This window comes from Myodes glareolus, chromosome 11 (genome assembly GCF_982192425.1).
Source record: "Myodes glareolus chromosome 11, mMyoGla1.1, whole genome shotgun sequence".
NCBI lineage: Eukaryota > Metazoa > Chordata > Mammalia > Rodentia > Cricetidae > Myodes > Myodes glareolus.
In genome coordinates, this window is record NC_142036.1 from 42,423,041 (window position 1) to 42,438,897 (window position 15,857).

The following is a 15,857-nucleotide window of genomic DNA, read 5'->3' on the forward strand; positions in this document are numbered from 1 at the left end:
AAAGAGGCTTAGCAGTGTAGTTTGGTAGTCGAGTGTAGAGTGCTTGTCTATAACATGCAGAAGCCGCTCATGACAGCACCCAGGACATGTGATAACCATGAGTGCACAGCAGTGTCTTCTCCAAAAAATGAGGCCAGGGTAGAATGGGTGCCAGACTACCTTCCAACCCCACAGTATTTCCTGCTCTTCATTCAGCCCTCATAGGCAAAACAATTCAGATTTTACTCCAATGTGCAAGAAGCCTAAGCCCACCCCATGCTAACACTAACTCCAGTGCTGCCAAGCCGTGACTTGGGCAGCATGAGATAGTCACTGTGTTACTATCAGAAAACTAACTAACGAGAGCGTCTATCTGCAGGCTGGTCAACAGAAGGCATCCAGACAGGTAGGAAGGGGACAGCTGGGATTCTGGAGAGATGCTTCTAAAATAAGTAAAGGCTGCAACATCCAGCAAAGGAAAAGAGAAAGGAGGCTCGCTGAGGCCATGAGTGGGGTCAGGAAGTTCAGCGTGGTGGCTTTCATGTCAAAAACCCACTAGCCTCCATTGTCAAACTTCGATTATCATCTGGCCTCCCTCACGGTAGATACCTCTACAGTTGGTCACAAGTGTGAATGTCCAGATCCCCTTGGGGTTGTTTGTTTTTGAGATGGGTTTTGTTTGGCTTATATTTTAACACAGGGATGTTGCTCACACTGCACTCAAACTGGTAATCCTGGGCTGGAGAGATGGCTCAGCGGTTAAGAGCATTGCCTGCTCTTCCAAAGGTCCTGAGTTCAATACCAGGCAACCACATGGTGGCTCACAACCATCTGTAATGAGGTCTGGTGCCCCTTTCTGGCCTTCAGGCATACACACAGACAGATTATTGTATACATAATAAATAAATAAATATAAAAAAACTGGTAATCCTGCTATGTAAGCCACGTGCTAGGATTCCTCAGTCCTCATAACGATCGCCTGCCAGACCATAGAAGTCTGCATTCCTGGCATTGTTCGTTTGGCTAGTGTTAGGTGAGATGGATTTTCTAGGAACATCAGAGGTGGAATATGGTGTTCTCATCAGGGTGCTGTGTTCACACAGACACACCGAGCCACCAGCTATCTGAGTTCCCAAGTTGTAGAGCACTGGTCTGAGTCCTGGGGTCCCAGAGTGAGTGTCAGTCTTGCAAAGCAACATTGCAACACACACCTTCAAGTTCTGGCCAGTTCCCACGCTCAGCCTCACAGTCAAAATGAAAACCAGCACTGACCCCAGCCCTCCCATATTGGCAGTGGAACTCTACTTGTCGTGAGTGTTCATGCAGACCAGGCAGTCAGTGCCCTGTTACCTCCGTGCCAGGCACCATTCTCCAGATCTGCCTCAGGTCTGTGAGAGCTGGCTGCTGGAGGAGAGGCTCTGCCCTGCTGCCCTGACCCTCCCTGAAACACTAAGACCTGCAGAGAGCAGAGTGAGTGCCCCTCCCGCTCTAGCCCTGTCATCTCAACACAGAGCGCCCCCATGAGTGGGAGCTTTAGACAGTCCTGTCTCGCCAGTTCTAAGATGCACCTGGGAAGCAAAGGCAGGGAGAGTAAAGTAGTCTTGGCAAATTCAAGGCCAGCCTGGGCTACAAAAGGAAAGAAAGAAATAAAACCAGGAGTCAAAAAAATAAAAAATAAAAAAAAAAAAACCTGGGTTTGGTTCCCAGCTGTCCACATCTGCTGTGTGGATGGTGGGAACATCCCTGAAACTCTCTGGGTACCTGTCTCATGGGTAAAGGTAACCCTGCCCTCTGTTACATGCCTAGATGATCGAAGAGGCACTTTTCCATCCTAGAGCCATTTTTTATATAAAAATGTTGACTATATGTGATTTGGAAAGGAGACTGTACCAAACATTGATCAAAGAATCATCTGTGCCTTTTAAGAATAAGGCCTTTTATTTACGTATGTATTTACTGCTAGGGATAGAGCCAAGGGCCTTGCACGTTAGGCAAAAACTGCACTGAGCCCCAGCCCCACAGTACCATCTGCCACCCTGATTAGATGAACAGATTTTAGGGGTCCGTCCATATTTAAGCATTAGACTGGTAAGTCTGAATGTCAGAGTTCTGAGGCATTTGCAGTGCCAGCCTGAACCCTTTCCCCACATCTGCACCTCAGCCTTAGGTAGTGAAGTAGCCCCAGGAAAGTGGGCTCTGGGGTGACACCGAATACCTGTCCCCAATTACAATATCAGAAGCTAGAAAGTGAACACAGGTGAGAACGAGATCGCTAAGCCTGTGACCTGCTGTACTCAGCTGGCCTTTAGGGACAGCAAAACCCAGGGACAAGCCTCTCTTACCTGGCAGGGCCACCTTCACCTCGGTGCTGCGGCTCACAGCCTGGCTCCCACGGTAGGCACTGCATGTGTAAGAGCCCTCGTCCCTGGGCCGCAGGTTGTGGATCAGCAGTGTGCCATCTGGAGACTGGTGCACACGGTGGCCATCTGCCTGCACTGGGAGTCCATTCCTGGAGGGAAGAGGACATTGGGAGAGCCATCCAGAGCTTCTGGGGGACGTGCCCTGGGAGGCCTGGGAGATAAGGAAGATATTGGCCAAGGCTATTCCAGAGCGAGCCTTCTCTCCCCTTGACAGCATGCCTCAGGGAAGTGAGGACAGGCGCTCTAAAGAGTAGGAGGACATTACCAAAGCCAAGTGACACAGCTGAGCACTGAGTTACCAGTTTGCCTTGGATCCACAAAGGAACCCACTCCAGCTTGTCACTGACAAATGCCAGGCAGGCCCTGTGTCAGGAGGAAAGGTACATGTACCTTCAGGGAGCCTTCCACAAGAAAGGGGCCAGCTGACCCAAGGAGGGGAGGCGGCAGCACAGCAGGCCAACAGAAGGCGAAACTAGGGATTTGGGACCTTGAAGACAAGCCACAGCCAGATCAAGGAGAACCCGCTGTGGCTCCAGCAAGGGTTTAAGCAGGCTCTGGGAGTGGCTAGAAGGCCTTGAGGGGAGTGGGGAAGAGAAAAGTGGGGGTAGTTGGTGCTTCCTGCATGTGGAGAAGATAGCAGAGCACCGAAGTAGACGCGGGTGAGGGCAGATGTGGGAGGCGGAGACGGTGACTCGGCTCGAGGGCCGCCTTCTTTTTCCCCGTGAGGGCAGATGGGTGACCAGGTCTAGCTCACTGGTGCCCTCCCAAATGGAAAGAATGACCAGTGAGACGTTTTGGACCTGGGATGCCTGTGAGAGCTGAAGCTGGAAAGTCCAGACTCAGAGTGTATCAGCACAGAATGACCTCTGCAAGTGCGTTACTCTAAAGGCGTCCCAGGTAAGAGCTGAGGACAGCGGGGAAGCATGGGAAAGGAGTGTTCTGAGAAGATCACGTGGCCAGTAGGGGTGGAGAGGTGATTGGGTGGCCTCTCTGGTGCAGTGTTCCCTGGATCAGGGGCTGGATGTAGGTAGAGCAGTGTCAGGACAGACAGCAAGATGTACAGCCATGCTATGAGGGGGGACACTGAACACTTTAGCCCCTGGCCACCCAAGTGGCAGCCGGACTCCATTGTCACCATCACTCGCCAGCAGGGCGCCCCCCTCAGGAAATACTTGCCTTTGACCACTTGTTGTTGCTCCCAAGAGCATCCTGCCCTCTCCTTACCCTCCCTGGCCTTGTCCTTAACTCTCTCAGATCCAAAGCCACACTTTCTTCTGTGTATAACCAGCACTTGGGGGGAAAACCTGGGCCAAGGCCACCTCTCAGCTCATAGTGCCCTGAGGCCCCCAAATCTCCGCAGATACTAACATAGGTTCTGACATGTTCTAAAGGAGTAGAGACAAAAGATAGTTGCTGAACTTAAATACACTAGTGTGCTCTGAAGTTGCAGCTGGAGAGATGGCTCAGCAGCTAAGAACGTGCTCTTGCAGAGGACCACGGTTCGGTTTCCAGCAGCCACACAGGAGATCCAACCACCCTCCTCTTTCTGACCTCCACAGCACCAAGAAAGCATGTTTTATATAAGCATACATGGAAGCAAAACACTCATAAGTAAATTTGGAAAAAAAAAAAATCTCCAAAGCTGCATGCAGCCCTGTGGTTCTCAACATGGAGGAGACAGAGCCATGTCTAGAAATACTGTTCACTTTCTAACCTGGGCAGAGAGAGTGTGACTGGCCCTCGCAGGTGGATGCTCTAGATGCTGCTAAATATCTACCATGAACAGGCCTAAAACAACAAGCTTGACTGGCCCAATATTTCAATGATGCTAAGATTAAGAAACTGTAGTTGCTGAGTATGGTGGCATATACCCTTAATCCCAGCCCTCTGGAGGCAGAGGCAGGAGGATCTCTGAGTTTGAAGCCAGTCTGGTCTACACAGTGAGTCCCAGGCCAGTCAGAGCTACATAGAGAGACCCTGTCTTGAAAATACCAAAAGAAAAATAGAAATTAGGCAGGCAGTGGTGGTGCACCCCTTTAATCCCAGCACTCAAGAGGCAGAAGCAGGCGGATCTCTGTGAGTTCAAGGCCAGCCTGGTCTACAGAGCGAGTTCCAGGACAGCCAGAGCGACAGAGAGAAACCCTGTCTCAAACCCCTCCCCCAAAAAGGAAACTGTGTCACCCAGCTAGTAGAAACTGCCCTCTACAGCTTCATGATGTGGGATGAGGGTGCTTCAGCCTCCATCCCTGGCACCAGGCCTCAGAGGACGATGGCCTATGGTGACAGTGACATTTCTGACAGAATGAGGCAGAAAGAACATGTACCGGCTAAAATAGCACTTTACCTGGACCACCGAATGTTCACACTCTCTCCAGCCACCACACACAGAAGCCTGGCTGTGTCACCCTCTGGCACTGTCACCGAAGGAGGCAGGCCTGTGATGGTCAGCTCCCCTACACACAAGAAGACATTGTCAGTGGCTAACAGACCCCTCCCCCACTCCGCTGGAACGCCCATTCCCCCCTCCCCACTCAGCACTATTTTTTACCCAGAACTCGAAGCTGAACCCAGCGCTGGTCACGGTCCTGCCCATTAAATGCAACACAAGTGTAGAAGCCACCATCGTCCACGGTCACCCGGCTGATGACGAGAGAGCCGTCAGGCTGCTGCTGGTGCCTGGGGACCAAACACAGCCAGTTGGCTTTGACCCACGTAGGGGCTGAGCAGGGCCCCTGCTGCTCAACAATGGCTGGCCAAAGAGCAGCTGGCCTCAACCCCTCACACAGCCCCGCTGCCAACACTCTTACTTGACAAGGCTTGGCTTTTAAACTCAATCTAACAAAGCCTTTCATGTTCTCTGATTTAAAAAGTATTTGAGGTCAGGTGTGGTGTAATCCCAGCACTTAGGAGCTGGAAGCAGAAGGATTGCCATGAGTTTGATGCCAACCTGGTATATAGGTGGATCAGGCCGCTTGAGCTACCGTGTGATGCCCGATGTTAAAAAAACAAGAAGGGGGCTAGGGAGGTCACAGTTTGTAAAGTGCCTGCCTTGCAGGCGTGAGGAATCCGCATTTGGGGCCGGGAGAGGCAGGCAGGCATGGTGGGAGGGCGGGGCATGCTTGTAATCCCAGCACTGGGGAAACAGAGGATTCCCGGGCTTGCTGGCTAACCAGCCTCATCAGCTTGTCAAGCTCCAAGTCAATGAGAGACCCCGTCTCAAAGACACAAGGTGGATGGTTCCTAAGAATGATATCTAAAACTGACTTCTGGCATATAAACAGAAGCGCACATAATTCTGGATGTGGATGTGTAACATAATTTTATATTAGCTTTCTAGTTTGTATTTTGAGACAGAGCTTCACTGTGTGGCCCTGGCTGTCCTAGAACTATGTAGACCAGACCGGCCTTAACTCACCGGAAGTCTACCTACCTCCCCTCCAGGGTGCTTGAATTAAAGGCTTAGATTTCTAGTTTTTGCCATATGCAAAATGGACTCAAACCCTGACTCTACGGTGAGCTGTGTGGCGTTGAGCTCCTGTGTGTGAACTGCTGACAAGAAGCACACGCTTCAGGATGGCCCCTGCAGCTTACACAGCAGTGAACGGGCCTCAGTGCAAAGTCAGTAAATAAATGCCAGCAATGGGGACCATCTAGGGGCATTCAAAATCGATCGCCCCACTTGGCTGGCCTCTCATTTCCATCAACCATACTTTGGAAATGCCTAGAGGCCTTGTGCTCCAAACCCCCTTTCTCCAGAGCCTGAAGTCCTGCTCTGGCCTCCATAGGATGTGTGGCTGGCGACAGGATGGTGGGGCAGGGGAGGGGCTGAATGAACCTGGGAGAAGAGACCAACTGCCCATCTCTTTGCCACTCGATGGTGGGGGCCGGGAAGCCTTCAGCACGGCAGGTCAGCTGGATCCGCTGGCCAGGACTGGCATCCACCACCCCAGGCTGAGTCCGATCCAGACGCAGCCTAGAAAATAAATTGTACTCAGCTTAAGGGGACCTGGCTGCTACTTCTCCCCATAAGAGTCCTCTGCATGAGCCCCTTTCTCCCTTTCTGGTCAGGGTTGGATCCCTAAAATTATCCCTTAGTCCCGTTTAGGACACCAACACTTATTAAGAACTGGGGAGTAAAGGCACAGCTGGCATCTACCGTGGTTGACTAAACCCAGTGTCCCTCTGCCTACCTTCTGTTCTGCATCTGCCGTCAGGCCCTGCCGGAGATGCTCCCTCTGCCCCCAAATCCACAGAGACAGAACCACCCCTCCAGGCCAGTTCAAGGCACCAGACTTTTCCAATTGTCACCTCTCCGAGCCCCGGGCACTGACTGGTGAAAACCCAACCCCAGCACCTGCTTTCCCTTATCGCCTATAGAGACCATGGACCATGAAGGCTCTGAATGTGTTGTGACATATTCAGAGAGCCTTAGGACATGGTGTGCTGTTACCTGCTGACAGGCCTGAGGTGTGGGGAAGAGATAGCCCCTGGGCCCCCAGCTTCTGCTCCAGAGTCCCGAGGACCATGGCCAGGGTCTGGATGCCTGGTCTGAGGGAACTGCCTTGGCTGGGCCTCGGACAACACTGGCATGTCACGCCCTGTCATGGACGAGGCCAAAAGAAGCAAGTATGAGCTTTGAGGAGGTGGCAATCAAAGAGGGGCCTGAGACCAGCAAAGCCCGGTGGGGACAAGAGGGTGTTGTCCCTGCACCAGGAGGAAGTGACCAAGGAAAAACTCAGGCCTTTCTCTGGTGGGTCAGGCCTCCCTCCCTCAGCCCTCCTCTGATTTGTGAGACCCTGGGAGGTAGAGGTAGAGGGGGTAGGACAGAGACCTGTCACTCGAAGCTGGATTTTCTGGGGGTCATGGCCTGGCCTGTGGCTGCCACAGCTATAGGCGCCAGCATCCTCTGGCCTCAAGGGGCTGATGATGAGGGAGCCATCTGACTGTAACTGGTACCTGATGGAGGGAGAAGAGGCATATCTCTGGGCTCTGAGTCCTCTGCCACCAAAGAAGACCAAACAGCCCCACAGCCCTCGGAGCCCTGCGCCTCCCAGGGAATGCCAGAGGGGCCTCCCCAAGAGAGGACACTGCACACAGAGATGGAAGGGAGCTGCTGCTCCCCGCCTTCTCCCACAGAGAGGGGACCGCGGTTTTACACCCACCTATCAGAGAAGAGGGTCTGGCCATCTTTCTGCCACCCTGTCTGGAACTCCGGGGAGGTGTTGCCAGGGCAAAAGAGCTGTACCGCCTGCCCAACAGATGCCTGGACCAGGGAGGGCTCCGAGCCTGCCACGCTGATCCTGGAGAGGTGAGAGGTATGGATCTGCCTCCTGGGGCCAGGTCTCCAGGGAACTGTCTTTTGTAGGCATTTGCAGGGCTAGAGTCCCATGGGCAGCTCTGTCTTCCCAACCCCGCCACACCCCTAGCCATTGCCCCTCAGAGAGCTGTGCAGCAGAACACGGCAGGCAGCCCAAGCAAGTAGGGGGAGGCTGAGGAGGGCCACACATGTCAGCTCATGTGGGGAGCCAACCAAGAGGCTTGGGCCTGGCAGCATGTGCTTTGGTTTCTTAAGTCTGTTTATTTCCCCAAACCCTGTGTTAATATGATGGAACAAGAGTGATAAATAACAGAGCCCATTATCAAAAGTTATGATATATTCCAGGAATGAAACATTACAGCCATGGATCAAGAAATTGAGGCTCTAGCCAGCTTTTCTACCTAGACAGAGACCTCAGGGTACAGTAGCTGAGGCATAGAGAGAATCTGCGAGCGGATACCTCAGCTAAGCCTACGTCTCCAGAACCTCAGCATCCCTGTCTGTAGCGTGATGGTAACAAAACCCACCTGGCTGGGCTGTCTGTCTAGGGCTCAACTCTAGCCTGGGTATCCATTGCCCTTACTTGGGAAGTAGGCCTCACCTGTAGGAGCTATGTGTGGGCAGCACTGGCGGTCTAGCATCTCTACCCAGCCCAGGGACTCTGGGCCGGAGGTCCTGATCTCCAGGTCGGCTTCCATAGGCTGGGGGGTAGTGCGCCTCCCCAGGCCCTGGCTCTTCTTCTCTCCGCCAAGGGCTTCCGGAAGGTGAGGGCAGTCTCGGGACTGTGGCTCTTGTCCTGTGCCAATCAGGTTCCTGCTGGCCTCCAGGACCACGCTGGCCACCGTTCATGTGGACACGATGCCCAGAGGCGCCTGCCTCAGGATGGCGGGGCCCAGGGTGCTCCCGGCAGCTAGCCATGCACTCCTGCTCCGATGCAAAGTTATTGGCATTGCCGTGGCAGCCGCCATACCAAAAGCGGTTACACCGGCCCACCGATGCCACAAAGTACCAGTGGGCAGCCCAGTCTCTGCACGATCCAGGAGCACTGGGCAGCAGACACCTCACTGGGTAGGCTGTGGAATGTGGATGGTACACGTCACCCAGGTGGCCAGTGGTCACACCGCCCTCTCCCCTCAGACTTATAGCTGTCCTGGTTCACGGTGCACAGCTCCACTCCTGCCAGGAACTCTGGCCGCCCCTAGGAGCCCAGGACACACCCAGGACCTGTGCTAGACTTGCTTCGGCTGGGTTACACCTTTACCTGTACCCAACTACAGTCCCCAGGAAGAAACGACCTTGAGCAAGCTCTCTCACGTCCTTCCAGCCTGGGTCTCTGGGTGTGCACACACAGGCCGGCTAGAGTTGGACTTCACTGTGGCCTCCCCTGAGGACTGTGAGCGTGCCCAGCAGATCTGCCCTCGCCCTCATCCTCAGGACCATGGCTCTAGTCTGCTTGCCCTCACGGCCCTACTGGCCGGCGTGGATAGCCTGCTCCATCTCTCCTTGTTCCAAGTGGCTGTGGCTGCCTGTCCCGATACCACCCCCTTCTGCCTTCTGCTGAGCCCTGGGCCTCCAGCCTGTTAGACTGTAGATGTGGATGCCCATGGCAGACCCTGGAAGCTCCACTCATCAATCACCCTACTCCAGCCCCTACTTTCTCTCTAAAACTCAGCTTCTACTCCTGGCACACCCCATCTCAGGCATGGGCAAGCCCTGCAGCACTGCCCACCTTGCCCTTCCTGACCCGCTGACATAGGTGGACTTGTTTTTTCTTGTGATCTCCATCTTTTTTTTTTTTTCTTGAGACAAAATCTTATTTATCTCAGGCTAACCTTGAACATGGTATGGAGCCAGGAATGACCTTGAACTTCTGATCATCCTGCCTTTACCTCTCAAGTACTGGGATTACAGACCTCTGCCACCATCTCTGGTTTATGTGGCACTGGAGATTGTACCCAGGGCTTCGTGCATGCTAGGCAAACACTCTGCCAACTGGGCTGCATCCACAGCCCTGGGAGCTCCACTTGTAACCCTCCCCAGCCAAGAACAAACATTGTAGATAGAGGAACAACCCATCAAAATCCTCTGCCCTGGTTATCTCGTGTATGCTCAGGTATTGGGGAGCTATGAATTAATGAGGTCTTTGGTTGTGGGTGGGGGAATGAGGACCCAGTGAGACTCCGGAGTCTACCCATCAGTAAGGATGAGAAGGGAGGACCCTCTCACCGTAGTTGGGTTGGCCCACACAGCCTTCTCCCAGAGGACCAGCTGCAGCAGCCACGTTGTCATAGCAACAGCCAAATTGGGACCCACGACAATCACTGGGTTCACCCTCATGGGCCTGCGGTTGATGGTGGATTTTAGGGACCTGAAGAGGAAGCCAGAGGTTGGGAAATTAGGAATAAATCTTGTTTTCAGCGGGGAGCTTGGGCTGTCCAGAGGAAGTATGGCAGGAAAAGGAAAGAGTCAGAGGTAGAGAGCCCCACCCAGGGGAGATTAGAGGCCACCCCTGAAGCCCCACTCTTTGAAAGGACGGCTAGGTTACCAGGTCTATAGGGTTCTCCCTTTCCCAAGGCTGAAGCTGCAAAGATCCCAGTAGCCCTGAGCTGTGTTCCTGCCTCGGGAACCACTTACCTTGGAAGCCACTGCCCTGGACCCTGGCCTGTTCCCGGTATTGTCACTGCCGTGAGACCTGGTGCAGCCAGCCTGATGGGGCCCCTCAGCTGCAGACACCCCATCAGGGCAGCATCCGTACCTAGAGAGCAGTACATGGCCACCCTCACTGCCCAGCCCTGCCCCTGCTCTCCCATGAGGCCTGGGGCCTAAACTCCCAGGGCAGAAGGGGACTCTGAGGCCGCTTATTTAGGAAGCTGTCTGGGGAGAGCCTGATCCTGTGCAGAGCGATACCGTTCTTCATTGCCCCAAGCTCTGCTCAGTCCCACTGCCACCCAACAGCTGCCAGGATGCATGGTGCACCTCCTATCCCAAAACCAGAAAGGGGAATGCATCTAAGCCCGGACAAATATCGACTTCCCAGAAGTTCCCGAAAAGATTAAAAAAAAAAAAAAGAAAAAAGAAAAAAAATTGATCTTCCATCAATTAGAGTTTCTGAAGCAAAAGGAAGGGAGAGAAGTCTCCCTCACAACCTCCATCAGCAGCCATTGCTCCTGACTCTCAGAAGAGGAAGCCAAGAGCCAAGAAGTCACTGGCCTCAAATCCCAGACCTACAGTAGCGCAGTTCCTCAGGGGGCCTGCACAAGGGAGGTCTCGGAAGAATGGAGCAGGCATTTGGCAGGATGGGGTGACTCAGCCCCTCCCTATTGGCAGAAGACTTGAGATGTGGCCAGCTTCATCCTGAGCTCCTGGGCCTGGCATGGACCTGAGCGCTGGCCCCACCTCCCATGTCTGCTCCAGGCCTCAGGCTACCTCTTCACAAGCTGGCCGCATCAGAAGCCCATCAAGAGGAAGGAAACCCACACATCCACCCAAAATGTCACAGTCAGGGTACCTCAGGAATTTCAAGCTGGGCAAACCTGCCCTGAGCAGGGACGCTGGCCCTGCCCAGCGCTGTCCAGTCCCACCTTTTTTCTCTCGCCTGCTGAGGAAGAATAGCTGCCCCAACCCACCTGCTCTGAAGACACAAGGCCCCAGCCAGGGGACAGCCTTGCCACTGTGGCCCAAGAGATGGTGTGTGGCCATCAGGGCAGCATCCATGGGGGCTGTGTCTGCAGTCACGGGGGCCTGAGTTAGGCCTCAGGGGTGAGCGGTGTGGAGGGTGCTGCAGAGTGGGGACCCGGCCTGCAGCTGACTGGTGGGGGTCTGGGCCTTCCCTGGGGTTACTCTGGGCCCTGGGTCGCTCCTGGGCAGTCCATCGCTGGTTTCTTGCATCTAATCAGGAGGGGGGAAAGACCACTGTGGGGCACCCACATTGCTCCTGCCCTCATCCCAAGTCCACCACCTTCCTAGGTCCCCACTCCCTCTAGACCACCGCCAGACCACCCCAGTGGTCAGGACCCAGCTTCTCACCTGAGACTGGGGACACTTGAGGGCCTACAGGCATCCTGGGGTCTGAGGGGTGGGTCCTTGAGTCCTGTATGCTAGGGACCTCTGTAGGGGACCAAGTAATAGGTGTGAAGGGCAGAACCAGAGAAAAACAACACCAGAGATAAAAGTCGACATCCCAACCCCTGAAAACACCCAGCAGAGACTTTGTGACTGTATCGGCCTGAAAGTCACAAAAAATTCCCTGCCTCGGCCTCTCAGGTGCAGGGATTCCAGGTAGGTAGCAACACGCCTGGCTCAAAGATTTCTTTCAGCTTTTCTCCGTGTCTGAGTTTTTATCTTGTCCAGCTCTGCTGTCCTGTTAGACTGGATGACTGTAGGACACTGGCCTAGCATGAGCCAGACCCTGGGTTTGAGCCCCAGTGCCCCCCAAAAGAGAAAAAAAATGGATTTTCATCATTTTTAGTAGTTAATAGTCTTTTCTAATCATAAAATAACATAGAAATTGGGTTTTTTATAAAGAGGAAAGGAAACCGGCAGGGTATCCCCAAAACAGCGCTTTCTTGATCGGGGCTTTCCTGCCCTTCCACAATAAGCAGTTTGCTGGAATAACTAACAAGGAAGACTAAGAACACTGCAGGGAGCGGCGGGTTAGTGGAGAAGGCATGTGCGATGCAGGGGTGAGGGCGGAGTCCCAGCACCCACAAAAAGTGCTCTCTGGGAGTTCCAGGTCAACAGGCTACATAGTGAGAGTCGGCCTTAGGAAAAAAGATAATTAAGATCTAATTGTGGGGAGGCTAAAAGATCACTGAACAGTTAAGAGCATTAGCTGCTCTTCCAGAGGATGTGGGTTCGAGTCCCACCCAGCACCCAAATGGTGGCTCATAACCATATGTAACTCCAGTTCCAGGGGATCCAATGCCTGGCTGGCCTCTGTAGGTTCCATGTGTGCACAAGGTGCATGGCTGAACATGGAAACAACATTACCATATGCATAAAATAAAATTTTAAATATAATTTTTAAAAATTAATTTAAAAAAACATTTCTAGGTCTAGTGTAGTGGTGCACACCTGTACCCCAACATTTGGGAGATGGAGAGACTTATCAGGAGTTCAAAGTCATCCTTAGCTACACAATGAATTTGAGGCCAGCCTAGGCTACATTACACCTGTCTCAATAACCAATAATGATAATAATAAAACATCACCCTGTCCCTTCTGTCCAGTGTCCAGGGCATCATACACTGCCCTTCTTAACTCATGGATTCCTGCCTTCTGCCTCCTGGGGTTCTTGAATCTCTTCTGTACTTCACACTGCCCCCTCCCAGTGTGGGCCAAATTTGCCTCTCCCTACTTCAGAATCATGAAAAGCCCAGTGCGCCCCCTGACCCTCCTCAAGGGCTCCCTTATGCTCAGACACGGTGCCCCGTGACAACCACAGACCGGACAGTCACCCTTGCTGCCCTTGTCCAGGAGAGAGGAGTCACACTTGCCTAGGGCCACACTGGAGTCACCACGCTGGTGACCCAAGCCAAGCTTGCCACTCCCCTGAGACCCTGCCACACAGCTACATAGGAGGCCTGTTGTCCCCACCTGGAGGTGCCCCATATGCAAGAGTCCCCACAAATCAGCACTTCAGAGACAAACCTACTTTTCTCAGTAGAGGCTGCCTGCCCTCCCTCCCTACCTCAGCCATGACCCCCCAACTGTCTCACACCCACACACCAAGCCCTCCCCTCAGTCTCCATGCCTGAGAAGCCGTCTTCCCCAGAGGAAAAGGAGTGAAGGGGTGGAGGGGAGGGTATGCCTTGTCTCTTCATTCAGCCATGCAGCAAACAGTTGAGTATAGGGACTAGGTAATGGGGTACAGGTATAGTACTCGGTACACCGGGCAAAGAGTATAGAGAAGACCAGGAAGCCGTGGACCTAACCCTTGGGGAGCTAAGAGCTAGCGAGAATAAGAAGCCATATTGGACCATGCAGGACAATAAAACGAATTTAAAGGCAGCACATATAACAACGCGCCGGGTAAACTGGAGGCTCATGGGGTTCTGTAGATGGATTTGGCAACTGCAAAGGCAGAAGAGGCCAGAGATGTGGGAAAACAGCCAGGGAAAGGCCCCAGAGAGGAGGTGCGCACTAAACAGGCAGCCAGCAAGGAAGGGGATGCACCCTCCCTGCCTTGCCCTCACCCTGAGGAAGATGGCAGGGCTGTCTGTTGCAGGGCTCCACCTCCGCGGGCTTGGACGACTGCAGGTCCCTACAGTGACCGGGCGGCCCAATGGCGCAGGTGACACGTCGCCTCCGGGTTCCCAAACCACAGCTTTTCGAGCACTGAGAGCCCAGGGTGGGTGAGAGAGAGAGAGAGAGAGAGAGAGAGAGAGAGAGACCCTGAAGCCAGGGACACCCTTGAAGAAGTGGGGGGCAGTGCTCTGCATGGGCATGTGTGTGGAACCTCCCAGGGCCCCAGGAATCAGGGCTGGACAGCAGGCATCAGGAGAGGTCCACACTTACTAGACTCCACACGCCCACATGCCAGGCCTGGCCACGGAGTACAGGACAGGCCTCTTGCACACAGGGCTCAGTGGGGGGTGGCTGGTCCTTCAAGGAGCATGCTGAGGCGTGGACCAGAGACTCCTCAGCATCCCGGCAGGTGACACTCCTCTTCCTGATGCCAGTTCCACAGGTAACGGAACACTGTAGGGACAAGCTATCAGCACAAAGGTCCCCCAGGGGAGCCATGCCAGCTGGACAGCTGGAGCCCTACCAGCCTGGCTTAGAAGGCAGATGGTGCTCTGCTGCCTTTCTCTCCCTCAAAAGCCCAGAGAGGCCAAGTCGCTGCTCTGAAGTCACACAGGTTGAAAGTATCATTTTTTTTTATTTATATGTATATACGTGTGTTTCCCTGTGTGTATGCCACTTGTGTGTGGGGTCCCTGTGAGGCCAGAGAGGTAGTTGGATCCCCCTGGAGCTGGAGTTAGAAGCAGTTGTGAAAAACCTGACACGGTGCCGGGAATCAAAGTCAGGTCCTTCTAGAAAAGCAAAAAGCGTTCTTAGCCACTAAGTGGTCTCCATAGCCGCCACGTCCTGCTTTTGGGTGCAGGAGGCAAAGCTTCCCTCACCTCCAAACACACCCAGCTCTGTCTTCCAGTCAAGACAAACCCTTTCCCACCCAGCCCTGGGATGCTAAAGACAGGAGAACCCTGGACCAGAGTCTCCAAATGCATCTCATCCCAGCTTTGGCTACATCTTTCAAGATGACCAGCGAGATCCCTTTGCCTCTCAAGACCTAAGTAAGCTTCCTTCCACACAGACGACAAGCCTTTCAGCCCAGGCCTGCTGCTACCCAGGCCCAAGACACAGATCCTAGTCCCGGGCAAGGCCTCACCTCTCCCCAGGGCTCCACACTCCAGGCTGCACAGCGCTGCAGGTTACAAGCCTGTGTGGCAGGGGGCTTTCCAGGTAGACCAGCACACTGGATCTCCTCGGCAGCTTCCTGGCCTCCAGCCCCATCTGAGGAGACGCAGTAGACAGGCCGAGACTGGAATCCACCCCCACAGGAGACTGAGCAGGGTGTCCACGGTCCTACCTTCCAGCTGACAGGAAACGGAAACAGGTCAGCCTGGCGCAGGGGGCGCAGCTCCCCAGCGTGAAGTGCACTGGGGCCCCACCGCACCCCACCCAAGAACTCTGTGGAGAAACCACCAGCCAGGCCTTTCTAGGCATCCCCTAAAGGGTCTGTTTAACAGACAGCCTGGCTGCTGCCCCTTGGCTTTCATATCTGTGCCCCAACTCTTCCTTTTCTCCTCCTCACTGGGTCCTGGCATCCCAGTCAGATTCCATCCCTTGCCGTCCTGTGGGGGGGCATCTCCAGAACGGCTCTGCTCCTAGTATGTGAAGAAGCCCTGCCTGGCTAGTGGTACAAGGGCCAAAGGAAAGGGAAGCCCCAAACACACCATGCAAAGACAAGCCCACCACCGTCTCACCAGGCCAGGAGAGTGAGGGTACCAACACCAGCCCTCCGGGAACCCCCTGATCCACGGATTACCTGTTCCTACACACATGCTGGGCCCCAGAATGGCGCCACGCTCCCGGCCGGTGCAGGAAAGAGACCCTTCGTGCACGAACAAAGGCGTTTG

At 54.0% G+C, this 15,857-nt stretch overlaps 1 protein-coding gene across 6 annotated transcripts in view; it reads right to left on the bottom strand.

The window, feature by feature from the left end:
* Positions 1–15,857, bottom strand: part of Papln (papilin, proteoglycan like sulfated glycoprotein) — a 39,220-nt gene that overhangs the window by 9,298 nt on the left and 14,065 nt on the right. For 5 of the 6 annotated variants that reach the window (XM_087911676.1, XM_087911673.1, XM_087911674.1 and 2 more), the window contains 16 exons: positions 15,767–15,832; positions 15,107–15,314; positions 14,233–14,415; positions 13,911–14,052; positions 11,743–11,823; positions 11,343–11,604; positions 10,351–10,471; positions 9,943–10,084; positions 8,318–8,789; positions 7,562–7,699; positions 7,231–7,355; positions 6,850–6,997; positions 6,235–6,372; positions 4,948–5,075; positions 4,744–4,852; positions 2,322–2,488 (listed from right to left, as the gene is read on the bottom strand). In XM_087911676.1, the coding sequence (XP_087767802.1) occupies positions 2,322–2,488; positions 4,744–4,852; positions 4,948–5,075; positions 6,235–6,372; positions 6,850–6,997; positions 7,231–7,355; positions 7,562–7,699; positions 8,318–8,789; positions 9,943–10,084; positions 10,351–10,471; positions 11,343–11,604; positions 11,743–11,823; positions 13,911–14,052; positions 14,233–14,415; positions 15,107–15,314; positions 15,767–15,832 (2,630 nt within the window). The remainder of the gene's footprint in view (positions 1–2,321; positions 2,489–4,743; positions 4,853–4,947; positions 5,076–6,234; positions 6,373–6,849; positions 6,998–7,230; positions 7,356–7,561; positions 7,700–8,317; positions 8,790–9,942; positions 10,085–10,350; positions 10,472–11,342; positions 11,605–11,742; positions 11,824–13,910; positions 14,053–14,232; positions 14,416–15,106; positions 15,315–15,766; positions 15,833–15,857) is intronic. The other variant, XM_087911675.1, reaches the window with a different exon arrangement.